Source organism: Jaculus jaculus, chromosome 6 (genome assembly GCF_020740685.1).
Source record: "Jaculus jaculus isolate mJacJac1 chromosome 6, mJacJac1.mat.Y.cur, whole genome shotgun sequence".
In the NCBI taxonomy this organism is placed as follows: Eukaryota; Metazoa; Chordata; class Mammalia; order Rodentia; family Dipodidae; genus Jaculus; species Jaculus jaculus.
The window spans coordinates 87,249,497-87,268,687 of NC_059107.1; the positions used below are offsets into that span (position 1 = coordinate 87,249,497).

The 19,191-nt window shown below is 42.2% G+C and overlaps 1 protein-coding gene across 2 annotated transcripts in view; it reads left to right on the forward strand.

Annotated features, from left to right (window-relative positions):
- The window catches only part of Ano6 (anoctamin 6), a 204,331-nt gene that overhangs the window by 149,972 nt on the left and 35,168 nt on the right, over window positions 1-19,191 (forward strand). For both annotated transcript variants that reach the window (XM_045152432.1, XM_012951190.2), the window contains 4 exons: window positions 2,959-3,064; window positions 7,049-7,109; window positions 15,741-15,883; window positions 18,016-18,093. In XM_045152432.1, the coding sequence (XP_045008367.1) occupies window positions 2,959-3,064; window positions 7,049-7,109; window positions 15,741-15,883; window positions 18,016-18,093 (388 nt within the window). The remainder of the gene's footprint in view (window positions 1-2,958; window positions 3,065-7,048; window positions 7,110-15,740; window positions 15,884-18,015; window positions 18,094-19,191) is intronic.

Below are 19,191 nucleotides of genomic sequence, written 5' to 3' on the forward strand. Positions count from 1 at the left end.
AAATGCTCATTATTTATTGTTTTGGAGGGGCATACCAGGGCCTCTTGCTGCTGCAAATAAACACCAGATGCTTGAGCTAGTTTTTGTATGTGGTTTACATGGATAGTTTAGTTTGGGAAACAAACCTGGCTGGCAGGCCCCTTTAACCTCTGAGCCATTTTGAAGCCTCCGTGGTCAGTTCTTCCTGTGTTTGAGAAATGCTTTGCTGATTTTTTGGTGTACCTTGTGACTTTCATCTTGAGAACTTGGCATTTTCATGCATGAACCATGGGAATCAGGAGGCCCCTCTTCAGAAGTTGCCAATCATTTCTCTCTGTTCCTTTCCTAGACTAACTCTATGGCCTGGGGTCTCTGACTTGTGTGGGCTAAAGTCTGTGTTTACAAGTACAGTGGTTAGCTCTCAATTAAGTTGGCTGGGATTTCATTAATGCTGGAACTAACCCTTTTTTCTACTTCTGGGCATATCAAGAAATGGGCAACACTCCAGCTCTTCCTTACCCTTTCCATATTGTTTGTACACCTTAGCCAGAGATGAGAAATTCAGATTTTTCTCAGATCTTTTCTTGCCAGTACATTGTCCTGCACATGCATGTGATCTTCCTCCACCATGCCACAAATATCTTGGAGCTTTTAAAAGTCCTTTATGGGTATTTCAGTCCTTAATTTTTCCTTTAAAGTTTTTGGGTCCATCTCTGATAGTAGCTGACATATTAAATCATTTCTGCTGAACACTTTGGGGATTGGGTTATTTACAATGTATGAGATCAAAAAAGAGCCATCTTCAGCATGAAGCTTTTGCAAGAAGCTGTAGGGGAGTTGGCATACTGACGTTCCCTATGGATGAGGTGTTTGAGATCGCTCCAAACTCTGTCTGCCCATTCAGTAGCTGTTGTGGTGCTACTGTTTGCATTCACTGTGGCTGAAAGGCTGTTAGTTTTTTAAAGCTACAGTGAAGATGCAAAGATGGGGATGGGAACTGGTCTAGGTAAAATGCCACAGAGCTCACAATTCTCATAGAGATATAGTCATTTTCCCCAAAAGAAATGTTCCTCAGATCACTGTAAGCATTTGGTTAATTTCCAGAGTTCAAGAAAGGGTGAGTTTTTCTGGGCATGGTGGCAGCGCATGGCTTTAATCCCAGCACTCGGGAAGCAGAGGTAGTAGGATTGCCCTAAGTTCGAGGCCACCCTGAGACCCCATAGTGAATAGGTCAGCCTGGGCTAGAGTGAGACCCTACTTCAACAAAACAAAACAAAAACAACAACAATAACAAAAAAGAAAAGTGTGAGTTTTGATGATATCTGTCATTGTTCTCATCACATTTTTATAAAGAGTAGGTTTTCTAAGAAGCTATGTCAGACATGCTTCCCAAGCCCATTTGCTTTTCCTGAGTCATTTGTGAGGTCACCTAAGTGCACATCTCCAGTGCTGGTCCTGTAGGGACTGAACACTGAACAGCCTCCCCTGCAGGAGGGGTGAGCAACCTATGTATATTTTTCTCATTAATTTGTAGGAGCTCTTCAAATGTTCTGGCAAATAATCCTTCATTTTTACATGTTGTGAAACATCTCTCCCTTTTTCATGTTGACATGCACTGATATTTATGTTAAAAATCTCAAATGTATCAGTGTCTTTCTTTGTGGTTTATACTGATGGTTTCATATTTGCTAGGTGTCTCCTTCTATCCCTAACAGAAGAGATCTGACATAAATATCGATTTTTCTAAATTGTGCATTTCCAAATATAAGCCTTCACTGTAATCTATGAAATTTATGATTTTTTTCAATATGAACCTTGACACATTTATACTTGCTAAGCTATTCAAACTAGCATTTACAGGGCTGGAAAGATTGCTTAGTGGTCAAGGTGCTTGCCTGTAAAGCCAGAGGACTCATGTTCCACTCTGCAGATACCACGTGAGCTCGACACACAAGGTGACACAAGCATGCAAAGTCACACATGCACACAAGATGGCACACACATGTGGAGTTCAATTGCAGTGGCTGGAGGCCCTGGTGTGCCAATTCTACCCACCCCCTCACATAAAAAAAGAGGCAGTCTGTTGGGCTTACCTCAAAAATCATAGCATTTAAAAAAATAAATCCCAATTGTTTCAGGTGGATAGGGACAAAATATACTTTATGTATTGACTTTGTGTCCAGCAAACATTACTAAATTTATTCTAGCAATAAATCTATGGATTCTGGGTCAGACCTAATGATACGATTAAGATTGGGATTCGTGCAGTAGTGAGGATTTTAAGTTGCTGCTTCTGAGGCTCATGGAAGGGGAGTAGAAGGGAAATGTCTAGATCAAATTAAAACCTATTAACTAAGAAGAATTTTAGGGAGTATAGCAGGGGTTCTGAACCTATAGGGCCAAGGCTGGCTCAGTGGTTCAGGTAGACTGCGCCACTGGTTGCAAGAACAGTGTCAGCTCCTCCTCACCAATGCTCAGCACTTGGTGTTCTTCCCTTGCTGTGCAGGCCAACCTCCAGCCGTAGAGGACCATTCGTCCTATTCCTGAGCTAAGGAAAGACTTTCAGGACTTACCACTAAAAGAGAGGGAGATGTTTCACAACATGTAAAAATGAAGGATTATTTGCCAGAACATTTGAGGAACTCCTACAAATTAATGAGAAAAATATACATAGGTTGTCCACCCCTCCTGCAGGGGAGGCTATTCAGTGTTCAGTCCCTACAGGATTGGCACTGGAGATGTGCACTTAGGTGACCTGGTAAATGACTCAGGAAAAGCAAATGGGCTTGGGAAGCATGTCTTCTTAGATCTGTATATCACAAGCCTTGATCAAACTAAAGAAATTCACTTGTAATTCTACTTTTATAAGACTCAAGTTTTGTTCCCTATCATGAATAGAGATGAATTTTGCTATGCTGCAGGGAACAGGAAATCCTTTTCAATAAATATTTAGTTGTATTATTTGTCTCTCTTCTTTAGCAAAGAAGTGTGTGACCCTGATATTGGTGGCCAGATCCTAATGTGTCCTCAGTGTGATAGGCATTGTCCATTCTGGAAGCTCAATATAACTTGTGAGTCCTCAAAGGTGAGTTTTGATATTCTAAGTGTTAATATATACCAGTCATTTAAGTTTAACAGAAATATCTTTTTTCCTGTGAGAAAATAAAGAAGGTGTTTTTCAACTAAACTTCCTAATGTTGTGGAAGGTGGTATACAATGAGATTTAAAAGGTGTATTAACAGTCTCACAAAAAGTAAAGAAATGGTGGCTATTGCAGTATTTTAATATTTTAAGTAATCAAAGCAGAAGTCTGAAACTTAGCTTATTGTTCATAAATTTACTTTTTTCATGTTGAGGACTGAACCTAGAGCCTCACACATGCTAGATAAGCACTCTACTGCTGAGCTGTATCCCATGACCTAGACTTATTACTATAATTATTTTTTTTAATTCAAAGTCATGGAAACCTAAAGTTGGTACTTGTCAACTTTTTATTAGGAAATCTGAAATTTCTACTTGTGAAATTTGCTTTTTCTTTGCCTCAAAATATGAAGATACAATGATTGGATGACCCTGCTGGTCAGATTTAGAAGTGTATTTTTAACCGTACATAGAGAAAGTTGTATATATACATGAAAAAAGATATTTGTTTCAAAACATTTTCACAAAACTCATGTAGCTCCCCTCTTACAGGCAAATGGTACTGAGTTCTGAAAGGGTTAGGACAAGCTTTGAACCTGGAAGGTGCTTACTGAATTACTGAGAAGCAGGCTGGGAACTGTGGAGAGGAAGAAAGACAGCCCACCTACCCCAGTGCCTATCCTGACAACTCTGACACACCCTCCTTGTACTGAATCTTTTTTGTCCTCTGGTCCTGCCATGGGAGGCTAGCAATCATTATGTGGCCCTAGAACATTCAAACCTACCCCATGGAAGCCTAATTTTCAACAGTGCATTTCTAGAACACTAATGTAACTTTTTATCTCATACTTTGCACGGTTCTTATGCTGACAGTATAAACATCACATTTGTCACATAGCCTCATGTGATGTGGGAATTAAGGGAGTCCTTAATTCCGCATCACAGATTAAAACATTGAGGACCTGAAAGGTTAACCTACTAGTAACTGGGAGCAACAGAATCAGCACATGTGCACTGTTGTGTTACTTGCATTACCATGTTCCTTACCAGCTGATGGCACCAATAAGTCACTTGGAATTATATCTGAAAGAATCATTCCACTACCTAGTACTTAGTTATGATTATGAGGCATTTATCAGCATGTGGATTTCTACACTAATTTTCTTTAATTTTTAAATTTAATTGCCTGCCCACCAAAACCAAGGCAAACTCTAGACTATAGACATCTATAGTAGATTACACAAAGTAAAAGATTTCAGACTAGTCAGTTAAAGGTCACTAGTTAGCAATTTCCTGAGGTTCCAGAGACAAGTGGTGCCCGCAACACTGGGGTGGAGATCCTTCTTCCTGACAGGGCTCAGTGCCTCTCAGTTTCCTCCCTGCCTTTCAGTCCTTTGGCTTCACCTGACATCTTTGCACATGGCTTTCAACTGCCTGTGTGTTTCTTATCAGTTTTCAGGGAAAATAACAGGTGTTTGGTTCTATTCCAATTTCCTGAAAGATCCCTTGAATCTTGTGGGAGTCATTTACAAAGGAAGGAAACAAGTAAGAATATGAGGAAAAGGATGAAAGGGAAGGCAAAAGAGTTATCTGGTTGTTAATTCAGTTACTTCTTTCCTTAATACATTTATTCATTTATTAATTTCTGCCTCTATTTTTAAAAATATATTCACTGATTAGGCTGGAGAGATGCCTCAGCAGTTAAGGCGCTTGCCTGCAGAGCCTAATGACCTGGGCTTAATTCCCCTATACCCACATTAAGCCAGATGCACAATTTTGCTGGAGGCCCTGGCACACCCATTCCCCCTCCTCTCTCTGCTTGCAAATAAATAAATTAATTTTTTAAAAAAAAATTATTCACGAATTGAGATATATACTAAAGGACTGGCAAAAGTACAAATATAAAATAAGGAACATGGAATAAAGAAACACTTATGCAAATGATGAAAGTGATTGTGTTTTGTGTGTGTGTTGAATAAGGGTTTGGGCTATATGACCATATGGCAGAAGGAGAACATAGTAAGTTCTGATATTTCCTTCTGAGAAATACATTAAAAGTTTTGATTTTGCTCCTTTGCAAGAAAGCATACAGGTAGGTGGTCAGTGTTCAAAGATTGATAAGTTCCTCATCTTAATTATAGTCAGCGTGCCTTCGCGTGCTGCTCTCTTTTCCTTTACTGCTTCTTGTCACTACAATGCTATGCTGACTCTGAGCAGCTCTGAGCATGGTGTCTTGCTGTCTCTGCCAGCTGCCAAGCAAGCCAAGCTAAGCTTCCTAACAGAACAGAGCAGAAAGGCTAGATATCTTCCATTTTGTGGATCTTGAGTCTAACACATGTGGCAGAAATGCGAACTTCATCCAGGCCTGGCCCCCATTATGAAGCTTCTTGAGCTCACCAGCTGGTGTGACCTTGACAATGAGGTTGACTTGCTCTTACTGCCCCTGTTTTTGGTTTGTTTGTTTGTTTTTCCTCTAGAACTAGCAGGTGGATTTCAGTTGACATTTTCCCATTTTCCCAAAAGAGCAGAGCTGCGGAGTCAGAGATAGTGTTTTTCTTTCCAGGGTGTATAAGCAGAAGTGTCAGAGCAAATAGACGACATCAAGTCAAAAGAGGCTTACGCTGATGTCTAAAATGGAAGGGATGTTGGACAGAATTTTCAGCAGCAGTGTTTTTCCTAAGATTTTGCTTAGAATTATTTGCAGTGAAGGATAGAGCATCATATGGAAAGACAGGTTGGAGAAGATAGTTTTGTTAGAGTGAAAGCTAAAATATTTGAAATATATGACATATAGAATCCCAAGCCACAGGATTATTGCACAAAGCAGATGTGGATTTATTAGTTCTGTCTTCCTTGAGGGTTTTTTTTTTTTTTTTTTTGAGACTAATTGGGTAAGGTGACCTAGAAGTGTGCTGTTTGATCAAAGTCTCTGTGCACGACTGAGGAACATTTATCTGCCTTGGAAGCAGGTGGATGATAACATTGGTGTATAAGCTTTGATGAAAATAATGTTTTGCATAAATGAAAATTTACCACTTTGCATGAGTATAAAAGGCAACCTAAAATCTACCTAAAGAAAGTAGACTTCTTACTTAAGCATAGTTTTAGATTTTATCATTTTAAGCATTTATTTGTTTTTTAACCTCCAGTCTCTTTTTCTACCCCATCCTATTGTATGATCTATTGTATGATAGTTGCTATTTTTCTATTATCTTTATGGGTTTTTTCCTTATGAAATAAAGACAAAGAGGTTGTGTGTGTCTGAACACAGGGACCCCGCTTGGCAGCTGCAGCAGGCTGCGCCTTCTTCGGCCTGCAGTATCCCCATCACAATGATGGCTGCACTGCGGTGCTAGCAGGAGCAGCTGCCAATCCTCTGCCCTGGTGCAGGCACCCGCCAGCCACAGCAGACTGTCCATCCGTGGGTTTGCAGAAGCTGAGTACTCCTGGAGGAGAGCCAACTCCACATGTACCCCAGCTTTGTGCTAATTTTTTTTTAATAAGAAAAGGGCAAATTCTGGAATTTAGCCTTTGATGGGGAAGAGATGGTAATAAGAGGCAAATCCTAAATCTGAAAGTTGCTTCGAGGGCCGTAGATTCTAAGCCATCATACCACTCCTTCATATCCACTCTGACAGCGATGAAAAGAAGCTGTATTTCAAGCCAGATGGAGGCTTCAAACTGAGTGGACTCTTACATGGCATATGCAGAGGTCCCATTGAGAAATGGAGTAAAGTAAAGGCAACAAAGACTATTGGCTCTTAAAAGAAAGAGGATCTCCATTGATGCATATGTTTTATGTATGCAGACTGTTAAACCATTATCAACTTTAACAAGAACTGCAGAAGATACAAAGTATTGCATATTTACTGACTTCTGATACCATGGACAGCTTCATGTATTTATATGTCATTATTATACTTTCTAGAAATTATGCATCTTTGACAGCTTTGGAACCCTGATCTTTGCAGTATTTATGGGAGTATGGGGTAAGTTTTCATTTTCCTTGTGTACTCAGTTTGATAGTAGTATAAGTTTTGCATAGGATACTAAGGTTATTCACTGTTAGGACCTTGTGTTGACTGTACTTCAGCCCCTAGAACTCCACTTATAAGTCCAGGGCCGTTACGTCAGTTATAGTTGACTATATAAAAATCCACCTCAGAAATGCAATGCCTTGGACTGTGAAGCTGACTCAGTGAGTAAAGTGCTTGCTATACAAGCATGAAACCCTGAGTTCAGATTCCCAGCACCCACATAAAAGCCAGTTATAGTAGTATACACCTCTAATGTCCACATAGGCAGATACTGGAGCCCAGTACTCACTGGGTAGCTACTCATCTAACTGAATCAGTAAGTTCTAGGTTCAGCAAGGTGAAGAGCAATTGAAGAAGTCACCCAATATCAGCCTCTGGCTTCTACACACATGAAAATTCATACCACGCAAGGAAAAAATGGAAGTGGCTAGCTGGGCATGGTGGCGCACACCTTTCATCCCAGCACTTGGGAGGCAGAGGTAGAAGGATCACTGAGTTCGAGGCCAGCCTGAGACTACATAGTGAGTTCCAGGTCAGCCTTGGCTAGACCAAGATCATACCTTGAAAAACAAAGAATTCAATGGCTTAAACAACAAGCCTGACTTCTCATTTTCTGAGTCAACTGGAAGGGTTTTTAGGAGCAGGCTGGCTCATCTGACCTCTGTAGTGAGCTGGTGGCGTTATTGTTGCTAGCTGCTCTGGCAGGAAGAAGCCTAGTTTGGTCTGTGAGTCCCACCTACAAGTCTTTTCTCTGTTTTCCATGGTTTCTCTCCTTCATGTGTTGCAGCCCAGGATTCTTCACATGGATCTACAGTTCCAGAGAAAAGCGAGAGAGGATAAGCCCCGGTGTATCAGATATTTAAGCTTCTGGTTGCATAGTTTGCTAGTGTCCCCTCAGCTTCAGCCTCAGCCTCAGCTGTTGTGTGGCCAAGTCTGTGTCAGTGTAGGGGCGTAGGTGGGTGTAAAGACTACCCAAAGGCTTGGATACAGGAGGCATGATCTGCTGGAAGCCATTACCATTTTCATGTCCCTTATCCAAAATGCTTGGGATGAGAGTGTTTCGGAATTCAGAGGGTTTCCTTGTTTGTTTAGAATTTGGAATATTTGAATAGACTTAACCATTTCTTAAATGAAAACCAGCAAATCTAAAGTACTGTAAAATGACAGTGTCTTGAGTTACACATCAGGCCTGAAAAAGTATCAAGACTTCTTAAAGAATCTCAGATTTCAGGTTTTTTAGGTTGGAGATCTCCATCCTGTCTTGCAGCAGTCCCCACAGCTGTGATCCAGCTCCCAGGGGCTGGGTAGGAAGCAGCTGCTTTAGGATTCTGGGCAAGCTTGCTTCATGGTACACCTGCATATGAGTTTAAACTTTGTTAAGTAAATCTTACTATAATAATCACAGCAAGCTCTGTGTGGTAAAGTAGAGCAGTTATGATGCTAACTAAAGTACCTTCTATATAAGATGAACTATGTTCATCTCATTTAATCTGTTTAGCACCATTAATGTAGTGAGGTACTTTCTTTAATTACAGACTTTTAGGGATGAATGGCTTAGCAGATGATGGCACTTGTTTGAAAAGCCTACAGGCTGGGTTCATTTCCCCACTACCCATGTAAAGCCAGGTGCACAAAGTGGCACATGCATCTGGAGTTTGTTTGTAGTGACAAGAAGTCTTCACATACCCATGCATTTCCTCACTTTCTCTCTTTGAAAATAAGTAAATAAAACTATAAGCCAGGCTTGGTGGTAAATGCCTTTAACCCAGCACTTGAGAGGCAGAGTTAGAAGGATCACCGTGAGTTCGAGGTCACCCTGAGACTACATTGTGAATTCCAAGTCAGCCTGAGCTAAAGTGAGACTCTACCTTGGAAAACCACAATAAATAAATAAATAGTAAATGTAGACTTTTAAATGTTTAATTGGTATAAAAGTCCTAACATAGAAGAAAATTACTACGCTCAAAGATAAATTTCATTGTGTAGGTTGAGATCAAGAGAGTTCAAATAATAGGAAGAGGGGGGTGCGGGGCTCCTTCCCGCACAGGTAGTGCCGAGGGAAGGACCAGGCCTGCTGGTTCCTCCCTAGGGGTTGAGGGGATGATGAGCGTCGGACGACTCAGAAACCTCTCCTGGCCACCGGAGAAAAACCACACTGAGTCGGGAGTCTTTTCCAACTCACTTTATTACTCTGAGCAGTTGCCTATATCATGTTGGGGACGAAGGCGGGGATTTTAGGATGGGAGAAGAGGTAAGGGCCAATAGTAAACTGTAACTATTGAAATGGTAATTACAATTACCACGAGGAAGTAGCAGGCCAGAAGCCCTTAGGCATCCTGCTGAGTCCTAGCTGGCCAGAGACAGGGCGCCAAACTTTAGCTAGGCTCAGGAAGTTCCACTAGGCCTCACGCCTGGGCCTTTCAGGGCCCAACAGCGGGGGAGGAATTGAGCCACGTCTTTGAAAAAACAACACCTTAACAGCAAAACGGGAACTGGTAGGTGAACAGGTAGTGACTATGCCTGTCAGGGTCACCAAGTAGTTCACTATAGATCACTGGGCAGTTACTCTGTACACCCCTGAGAGATGCTCATGACAGAGGAGACTTTAGGCTAGCCAAACTTACCCAGGTAGTGGCTTCCATCAGACATTTAATACGTTTTTGCTAAGGACCACACTCTAGCAAATATGTGATAGATACGGAAAAACCAAGGATGGGCAATGTGCTCAGAGTGCCTGCCTCACATGTGTGAGGTCATGAGATGTAGTTCATATGTTCCCTACTTTTTTTCCCTGGGATAGCTTAAGTGCTGCTGATGTGGGTCAGCACACTTAATATCTTAAGCACAGTCTGGGCTCTGATATGGGATCTCTAACATTCTAACAGAAGATATTTTAAATGAAGTAAAATATATGTCAATTTTCACAGAAAGAATCTCACATTTCCTAGCTAACCTTCCTTCCTCTGATCATTAACTACAGCATGTTTACAGAACTGCACTAGGCAGCAGGCTGCTCAGTTGATTCTTTGATTTTAGAATGCAGAAAACATTTTCTTGTTGCCTGTAGCGTCATGTGTCTATTTTTAAGGATATGTATTATGATGAAGTCTTTAAATGCTTTATGCTGCCTTCCTTGTTACTTCTGCCTTATGAGAACTACTGCTGTGAACCTCATTACAGAGTCTAAAGTTGCAGAGCTGAACAGGCAGGAGGCTTATGTGAAGGTGTTCGTTATCACCCCCATTCTATCCCTGCATCTTCTTTTACTCGGCTGCAGATGGCACTTAGAATGTTTTTCTGCTCTCTACAAATAGTAAATGTCGAGACTAGAAAAACAATCAGTATGGTACAGATCTTGTACTTAAGCCTGCAAACTAGCCACAAGTTGGGGCTAGCCTATCCTGGGTGGCTGTGCTGACTGAGGGAGGCCTAAGCACAGCCCATGTTTGGAGAAAAGGTTCTAAATGCATCCCACTCACCTCACACCTCGTCCTATCTGCTTCCACCTGATTCTCTCCGGCTCAGCCCATGCTGCTTTGGCATTCTTCAGCTATCATGTTTGAAGGTTGAGTTTAAAGTGAGGCTTAGTGATTTCCAAAAGACACCTACCAGACACCTGGCTCACCCAGGATCCGGGGAATCAGTGCACTTGGTGACCAGAAAACAGTGCTTGCAACCAATAGTCAAAGAACATCTGCTCTTGTAGGCCTATAGCTGCTAAATGACCCAGCTCCTGCTCCTCCTGTTGCTGCCTCCTTTGCAGTAAGGCACAAAGGTGCATCTGATGAGCATTTCTAAAAAAATCACTTCAGGAGACTGAGAAATGTAATTTTAAACCTTCTAGCCTCCAAGTTAGGAAGATGCAATAAAGGCTGAGCAAGCTAACCTACCTCATAGAAGTGTGTGTGTAATGAGGTCAAGAGTTTAGAGGCCTTTTAAAACATCTCGGAACTTTAGCACCAAACTCACATAGCAACCAGAACACCTGCCCTTTCACACTGCAAAATATTACACTGCCCATGCTCTACTGCACTGCACACCTTTTGTATAAACATTTTCATCTGAAACATTTTCTTGCAATATAATATCATGATTAAAAGAGACTGTTTTTGATTCCTAAAACACACAAATCTTCCTTCCTACTCCTGTTAATGGTAAGAGCTTCAGTTGCATTGTACTGGCTCATCTCCTTGTTGTAGTTGGCCTGGGCGCAGCCATGTGGCCCTGTCCAGTGGAGCTCTGCTGGCCACCATAGTGCAGGTAGCCAGAGCAGGTGATACACACCAGGAAGTCCTGTCTGAGCATGCACACAATCCCAGGAGCCCCAACTTGGGAGCCCTCACATGTGAGTCAGCATTGCTAAGATCCAGGAAGACTCCAAAACCCTGGGTGATTGCACCAAGATTTCGTCTCATCTTACAGTGACCTCTACAGAGTCCTCAGCTGCCAGTCAAATGAGGACCCAGAACACACACCTGTTCCTGCAGCTGCAGGGCCTCGAAGCTGAGGATTTGGTAACCACGCATTGTTTTCCACTCGGCCACATCTTGCTTACAGCACAGTGCTATCCACTGCAGTGGCAGAACTGCTCCAGAAGTTCTGCTCGGGCGAGGGGCGAGGGAGGGGGCAGTTGCCGTTCTTCCTGTGCGACCCTGAGTAGGATTGCTTCAGATGCCCTTCATGGAACAGAGCTGCTTCCATGAATCCTGTCCTGTTGACACAGTTGCTACATGGACTCCAGGTGAAGGATGTGATTTCAGAGATGAGATCAAGATTAAGCTCATTACCTAAGCCTTCACAGACAGAAAGTGATAAGTATAGGATAAAAGCAGTCCAAATATGGGCTGGAGAGATGGCTTTACAGTTAAGGCACTTACCTGCAAAGCCTAAGGTCCCAGTTTTGATTCCCCAGTACCCATGTAAGCCAGATTCACAAGGTGGTACATGTGTATGGAGTTTGTTTGCAGTGGTTGGAGGCCCTGCCATGCCTTTTCTCTCTTATTTGCCCATAAGTAAAATTTAAAACATTTTAAAAGCTGCCCTAATAATGTGCTGTTTTGAGCCTTTTGATCAGTGACAAAATACAGTGTATATTAATAAATGTATAGCACACTCTTAGAGGAGATGCAGAAATATTTATTGTCACTTTTGTAATTATGCTATTTTGTTTAGGGCTATGTAAAAACAGGAATGAGTTAAAAGAAAAAGCCAGTTCTTTGTCCTTAGTTCTTCCTGATCTAACATAGGTACAGATTCTTCTTTCTATCACGGGAGTAAGAAACCACCAGCCCAGTCTAAACATTCTGATGAAATCATCACTAGGATAATTTATGCCTAGTGAGTACTATTAGTCTATTTTCCACTGCTATTTAAAAACCTGAATCTGGGTAATCTATAAAGAAAGGTATGTTTAGCTCACAGTTTTGGGCACATGAGGACATGGTGTCAATGTCTGCTTGGCTCTGGTGAGGCTTTCTTGGCTATATCGCATGGGAGATGGCATCATGGCAGGAGCATGTGTAAGAGAAACAGGAGGCCACAAGCAAGGGAGGAGGTTTTGCTCTCTCAGGAACGTTTGACTGGAGTCCCATGAGAAACACTTTATCCCCTCCAAGGGCAACACCCTCAGTACCCTAATCATCTTCCACTAAGCACCCCAGAGGTTTCATCACCTCCCAATGGCATCACACTGAAGCCAAGCTTCCAACACATGAAATCCCTGGGGGATTCAATAAAACCACAACCAAATTACAGAATATGTTTTATAAAGGACATTAGGATTTTAGGGTCTTCCATCACACTTTCTTTTAAAAAGTAGTTCTGTTCAGAGAGAGTGCTTGAAGCCTGTGAGGCCAGAGAGAACTCATGCTTCCAGCAGTCTGTCCACCTGGACTGTCCCCAGCAGCCAAGGTGCTGGGACTGGGACTGACAGTGGCCTCTCCAGGGAGCTGTACGATTCTCCATGTTGTATTCTCCACCGCAAGTGGACAGGTTGGTGTAGCAGGGAGTAGTGGAAAGTGGATGGTCAGACATAGAGAAGAGGAGGTGGTGTCAGTTGGGACCTTCCAAAGGAGGGTTCTCCAAGTAGAGGAGGGGTCCATCCAGCTGCTGGCATGATCTCCTCCATTGAGTGATGAGCTAGTGCTTCTTCTGGGAGCAGAATAGAACCCATGGCCTGAGGAAGGAAACATTCTCGTGGATATAACAGGCGTACATGTAGAATCAAACATTGGACAGGCTTGCAAGCATGGATAACATGTTCTTTTTGAGGTAATGTACACTGTGACTGGAACGGTCCTGTAGTTATAGGGGACAGAGTTGAGAGAACTTCAGAAATACATGCCCATGGGTAAATTAAAGTAGGGGTCTTCTGTGATAAGCTGTGCTTGCCAAGGCAGTGTAGGAGTGAGTGGGAAGGGAAGGTCCTGCTGCTTTGTGTGCACTCCAGGACTGCCTCATGTATGGCGCTATGCTCCAGCAGGGTAGGGTCTCTTTAGATGTATCTGCCACATGAGGCAGCATAGCTCTGGTGGGCAGCAAGACCATCCACAAGGTCACCTTGTACCCTCAAGGTTTTCATCTAGTAACAGGCAGTAGCCTCATTTTCCCATGGGCAGGAATAAGGGCACCCATGTCTGGGACGCTTTTCTGTGGAGCCCACACTTCGCCCAATAACAATCTGAACACGATTCCAGCCTCTAACATGAGTTATTGAAGAAACCACAACAAGCAAGGCTGGGAAGCAGGTGCCAGTGCCATAGGCATCCCGCTTGTCTTCATTCACCATCGTGGGTCCTTAAGCTCATGCTCCTCCCCCTGCACCCCACCATTGCCTCCTGTTTTCAGCTGCCCATGCAGGTCAGCTGGTCTGTAGTTGAGCTCTACCTCAGCGCTTCTCAACCCGAACTGCTAAGTAGAGAAGAAGCAAACAGCTGTGCTCAGGCTTCATTCCATAAGCTCTAGGTAGGCGTCTGGGCTCCCCTGTGCCTCTCATGTGCAGTCAGGGTGAGAGCTAGCACTTTGCAGACATTTTTAGTGTCCTCATCCATCCCAAATCAGGCCCCAGTTGACCCATGAAACAGTGAAAACTGCTCAGCAAGTTCTTTGCTTGCACATTAGACTGGACGCCTGTACACTGGTCATCTCTTCTTGAGGGAATAGCACCTAATTATAACCAGATCAGTCACCTTCCCTCTCAGACCTGCTCCTCTTACTGCATTAATCAAAGAATTACTCAGACCAGAAATCTGGCCAGCATCCGTGCCTTCTTGTAGCCACTTCCGTCACATCTCTATCCACTCGATCCACCGGCTCAGACATGCTGCTTCATTGGGTACCTGCCAGGGCCTCCCGCAGCTACGGCCTCTCTCCTCCATCTTCAGTGTGGCTTCCACCTCTAATCAAACCCCTAATTCCTCTCAAAGGACTCACGACCCTGTGTGATATGACCCTGCAGGCCTTTCACTTGGAATATGTGACACTAGCTCCCTTGGGAAAGTGGCCTTAACTTTCCACTTGCTACCTTCCTCACCTAATCAGCTTCAGTCATCCCCAAGACTCCCCACATGGTCCCCTCATCTGGCAGGCTGTCCCTAAAACAGGTTAGATGTTCTGGCTGTGTCCCAGCAGTCTGTGCTACTTTGCTGTGGCCCTCCTCACTGTCTCCTGGGCCTGTGCTCATGGAGCCCTGCAAGCACAGATGGGCTTGTTTCTTTCTGTCCCCAGCACATGGTCAATACTTGAGAAGGAACTGTGAATAGAACAGTGGTATAGGAAGGGCTTAGGGATAGCAAGCTGTTGAGGAGCCTAGGGAATTCACTGTATCCTCAGTTAACTGTTAATGCATTCACTTAGCATTTTGAGTTTTAAAATATGGAAAATAAATGACCCCTAAAAAGTTCTTTTCATGGGGCTGGGGAGATGGCTTAGTAGTTAAGCACTTGCCTGCGAAGCCTAAGGACCCCAGTTCAAGGCTCGATTCCCCAGGACCCACGTAAGCCAGATGCACAAGGAGGCGCATGCATCTGGAATTTGTTTGCAGTGGCTGGAGGCCCTGGCATGCCCATTCTCTCTCTTTCTCTCTCTCTCTTTCTGTCTCTCTCTATTCTCAAATAAAAATAAACAAAATTTAAAAAAAAAAATTTTCTCATGGTAACACAAGATTTGAAACAGTTCTACATGTGAAAGAATATGACTTTAGCTTATTTGGAGAGTACTAGAGTATTCCCTTCGACCTAAAGCCCACAGGAAGGAGGAGAAGGCGAAGGAGCTCAAAGGACACCCCTGAATGGCTTTTGAATAATGAATGACTTAGGTCCTCAGTTGGCAAAATGCTAGCAGTGAGTTAGCATTAGACATACACACCTCTGGCCACCCCATCATTGCCTTCCCCATAAACTCGGCTGTATCCTAACATGTGTAACTTGCTAGCATTCTGTAAAGAATTATTTTTCCCTTTTGGACATTAATATCACCTGTACAGTTCTGCTCACAGAAGTGTGTGGGTAACTAATATTCATTACAGAGCCTGAAACGTGGGTTCTCACTGAAGACCCACATGGTCCTCTCTCCTCTCTTTGTCAGTGACCTTGTTTTTGGAGTTCTGGAAGCGGCGCCAGGCAGAGCTTGAGTACGAATGGGACACGGTTGAGTTACAGCAGGAAGAACAAGCCCGGCCAGAATATGAAGCACAATGCAACCATGTGGTGATAAATGAGATCACTCAGGTGAGGAGGGTGCGGCTTAGGCACAGGGTAGTGTACTTCTTACAGTGATTCTCAACACTCAATCACCAGGGCCTTAGGAGTACTGCTGCCTGGCCCTCACCACATTCCTGAGGTGCTTAGAGGCCCAGGTGGGCTCTAAGGGCTGCATGTAGGAGACATCTGTGGTCCCTTCTTTCATAAGAACAATAAAAAATGACCAAAACAAAGAACTGGGTCATGGATGTTAAAGGAAAGACACTTGACATTTATAGATGATTTCTAGTTTTCACATGTACCTTCATAGCAGTGCCTTTTTTTTTTTTTCCAGTGCCTTTTATACCCTAAACTGACTACCCCTTTATTTTACACTAAGCCTCAGTCACTGCTCCACCTTCTGGTTGGGATGTGCACAAAATAAACATAGCTTTTATTCTAAAGTGGAGGGAGGGTGAAGATGAGAGAAACGTTTTGCAATCCAACTGTGCAGGTGTTGTGTAAGGTGTTTATGTCATTGGAAAAGTGTCTTTTCTGTTGCTACTTCTACTGCAAAAATAAAAAGTAAGGTATAAATCTCTGTATGTATTTCAAAGCCCCCCAAAGCTGATTTTTAAATCTCCTGCAGTATTACTATTTTCCATCAACCTACGAAGTTTGCAACCAATTGCATTTACAGTCCTCAGCATTGGGACAGGAGATTTTGAATAGCAACAGCTCTTGAAAAGAAAATTCATTTACCAAGAGCATCTGAGAATTGCCCAACTATAGATTTCATAAATTGACTCACAGAGTTGCCAAATATTAGCACTTTAAGGGACTAGAGGGATCCATTCAGTATCCTTGTTTTATAAATGGGAATAAATGGGCTCAGTTATGAATGGAAGGTGACATTTATCTCTTGGAATGTAACAAGTTTCCAGTACTCCTCATTCTGAATGGTTATAGCTGTTTACTTGAGAGTACAGATCCAAACCTGTCTTGTTGAAAGATTACATATTCAGAAGTGAAAGCGGAAACAAAGGCAAAATCAGAGGTTCATAAAGGGTTGGAATGCTGGAAAGCCATAGCCTACAGCACTAGCAACATAGGAAATCTACTGATGAAGAGGTCTTGTAATGTCTCTCCGTGGTTGAGCACTTGCCTAACATTGATGAGGCCCTAGTTCAATTCCCAGCTCTGCAAATGCACACAGTACAGCAAAGACTACCTGACTGCTTTTACATTTAAAATCTCTAGCTAATAAATTAGCTCAATTCCCATTGCAGTATTACCTGTTAAGAAATTTGAAATGAAGCCTCATTTCACTTTTGTTGCTTAATGTACAGGCTTAGAGAAGCCCATGCAATGATGAGGATGTCTCAGGAATGGGACAGCCTTGGTTCAGGTCTAAAGACATGAGCTTACTGGCTGAGTAATCCTGGACAAATCAGTTAACTTCTGTATCTCAGTTTCCTCTCCAGTGGAAACTAATGGAGTGAGGCCTACTTGAGCTTGTGTCCACAGCCCACTTAGAGGAGTGGATGCTAGCTATCTGAGAGTCTCCTAGGAAAATCACGAGAGGTGCTGAGTTCTTATCTTCAGCTCAGTATAACCTGACAAGTTACCAAATGGAAACTAAATTTCATCATTGCAAAAAAGTAATGCATAAAGTCCATACATAAGACCCATTTTGGATAGTTATTATTCAAACTTCTGTGCAACTTTGTCCTGACTGGGCTCTTTGGTCACCATAGTCATTTCTAAACCTACATACAGTGAGTCCAAGAATGATTTCAAAGGCTACCACAGTCAGATACATGGACGCCTAAGCTCAGGTCGCAGAGAACACAGGACACATGCTTGCATCTTCCAGAACTTACCAAAAATAAATAAAGTAAGTGCTGAGATTGAGGTATGGCTCAGAAGTAGAGCACTTACCTAGAGGTGTAGGGCCCTGGGGTCAATATGCAACCCCCCAAAATAAATAGTGTATTTACCTGTGGGTCTGTTCTAAATTAATTAAAACATGTAAAACTGTGAATTATTCTTACAAACTAATGTTTTTAAATAAGCCTAAGATACATGGACAGATCGTGACAAAAGAGCTTTATTGGAATAATCCCGTGATTAACTAAACTTTTTTGTTTGTTTGTGTGTTTGTTTTTGTTTCCAATCAGGAGGAAGAGCGCATCCCCTTCACAGCCTGCGGAAAATGTATCCGAATCACTCTGTGTGCAAGTGCTGTCTTTTTCTGGGTAAGAATCTTTTCACAAAAGTTATTTTTTTTAAAGTAATTGATTTTTTTTAACTACATGATAAATTTTCAGTATTTCATTTAAATATCAAGGAAACTGAAAACAGGGTGTGTAACCGTCTGGTCTCATGTAGAAGATATTTCTTAAGCCTCTGGCTGCCACACACTGTAATTCTCAAGGTCTCTGAATACTTTACTATCCACAGTGGCCCTACCTGTTTCTTCACCTTATTTATTTACATCAGGTCAGCGGTCAGGCGTTCCAGAGGGGAATAGGGAGGCATTAAGATATCAAAAAACTTTTAAAACCAATGAAAATAAAACCTTGAAATATCCACAAAAACAAAAAAAAAAATAGTAGAAACCTCCAAAAATAGGTTTAAAAACTACTAAAGAATGAATAAAGAAGTCTGAACCAGCACAAGGGTGAAGGAGATCAACACAGAAAAAACTCAACTCCTACCAAATCAGATTTCCAGAGACCCAGAGGCCCCCAACACCTCATCACTGAAGCCAACCAAAAATGAACCCAACGTGGCTCAGGGAAATTTTGTGTAAGAGGGGCCGGAAGGAATGTCTGAGCCACATGTTGGGTCATGATATGCAGACATTTATCCTACCCATAACTGTGAGCTAACTCTGAAATGCATGACCCATATACCTCAACAAGGAGGGGCCAAGGGGACAAGGGGAGGGGATAGGTCATGGATGAGCCTAATAATGGTACCAGACTGACTGTATTTGCTGAATACAAAACTAATTAATAAAAAACCATTTTTTAAAAAACTTAAACAAAAAAACGAATATTAAAGATTAAAAATACATAATATATTTTAAAAAAGAAAAAGAAGTCTGAAAAAAATGACTTTAAAAAACAGTGGTTTAAAATGAATTTGGTTTAAAAAGTCAGTATTTCTAAAATATCAGGACTTAGTAAATAGTTTTGAGTTTATTAATAGTAAAATCCTATTAGTAACATAATTTAGTCAGAGTTTTGTTGAATCAAGAATAAATGGATCAGATAATGGGATATGACACCCAGACCCAGGCTCTGGTGTAATGATTTAGTATATGAGGAAGGAAGCATTCTAAATTCATA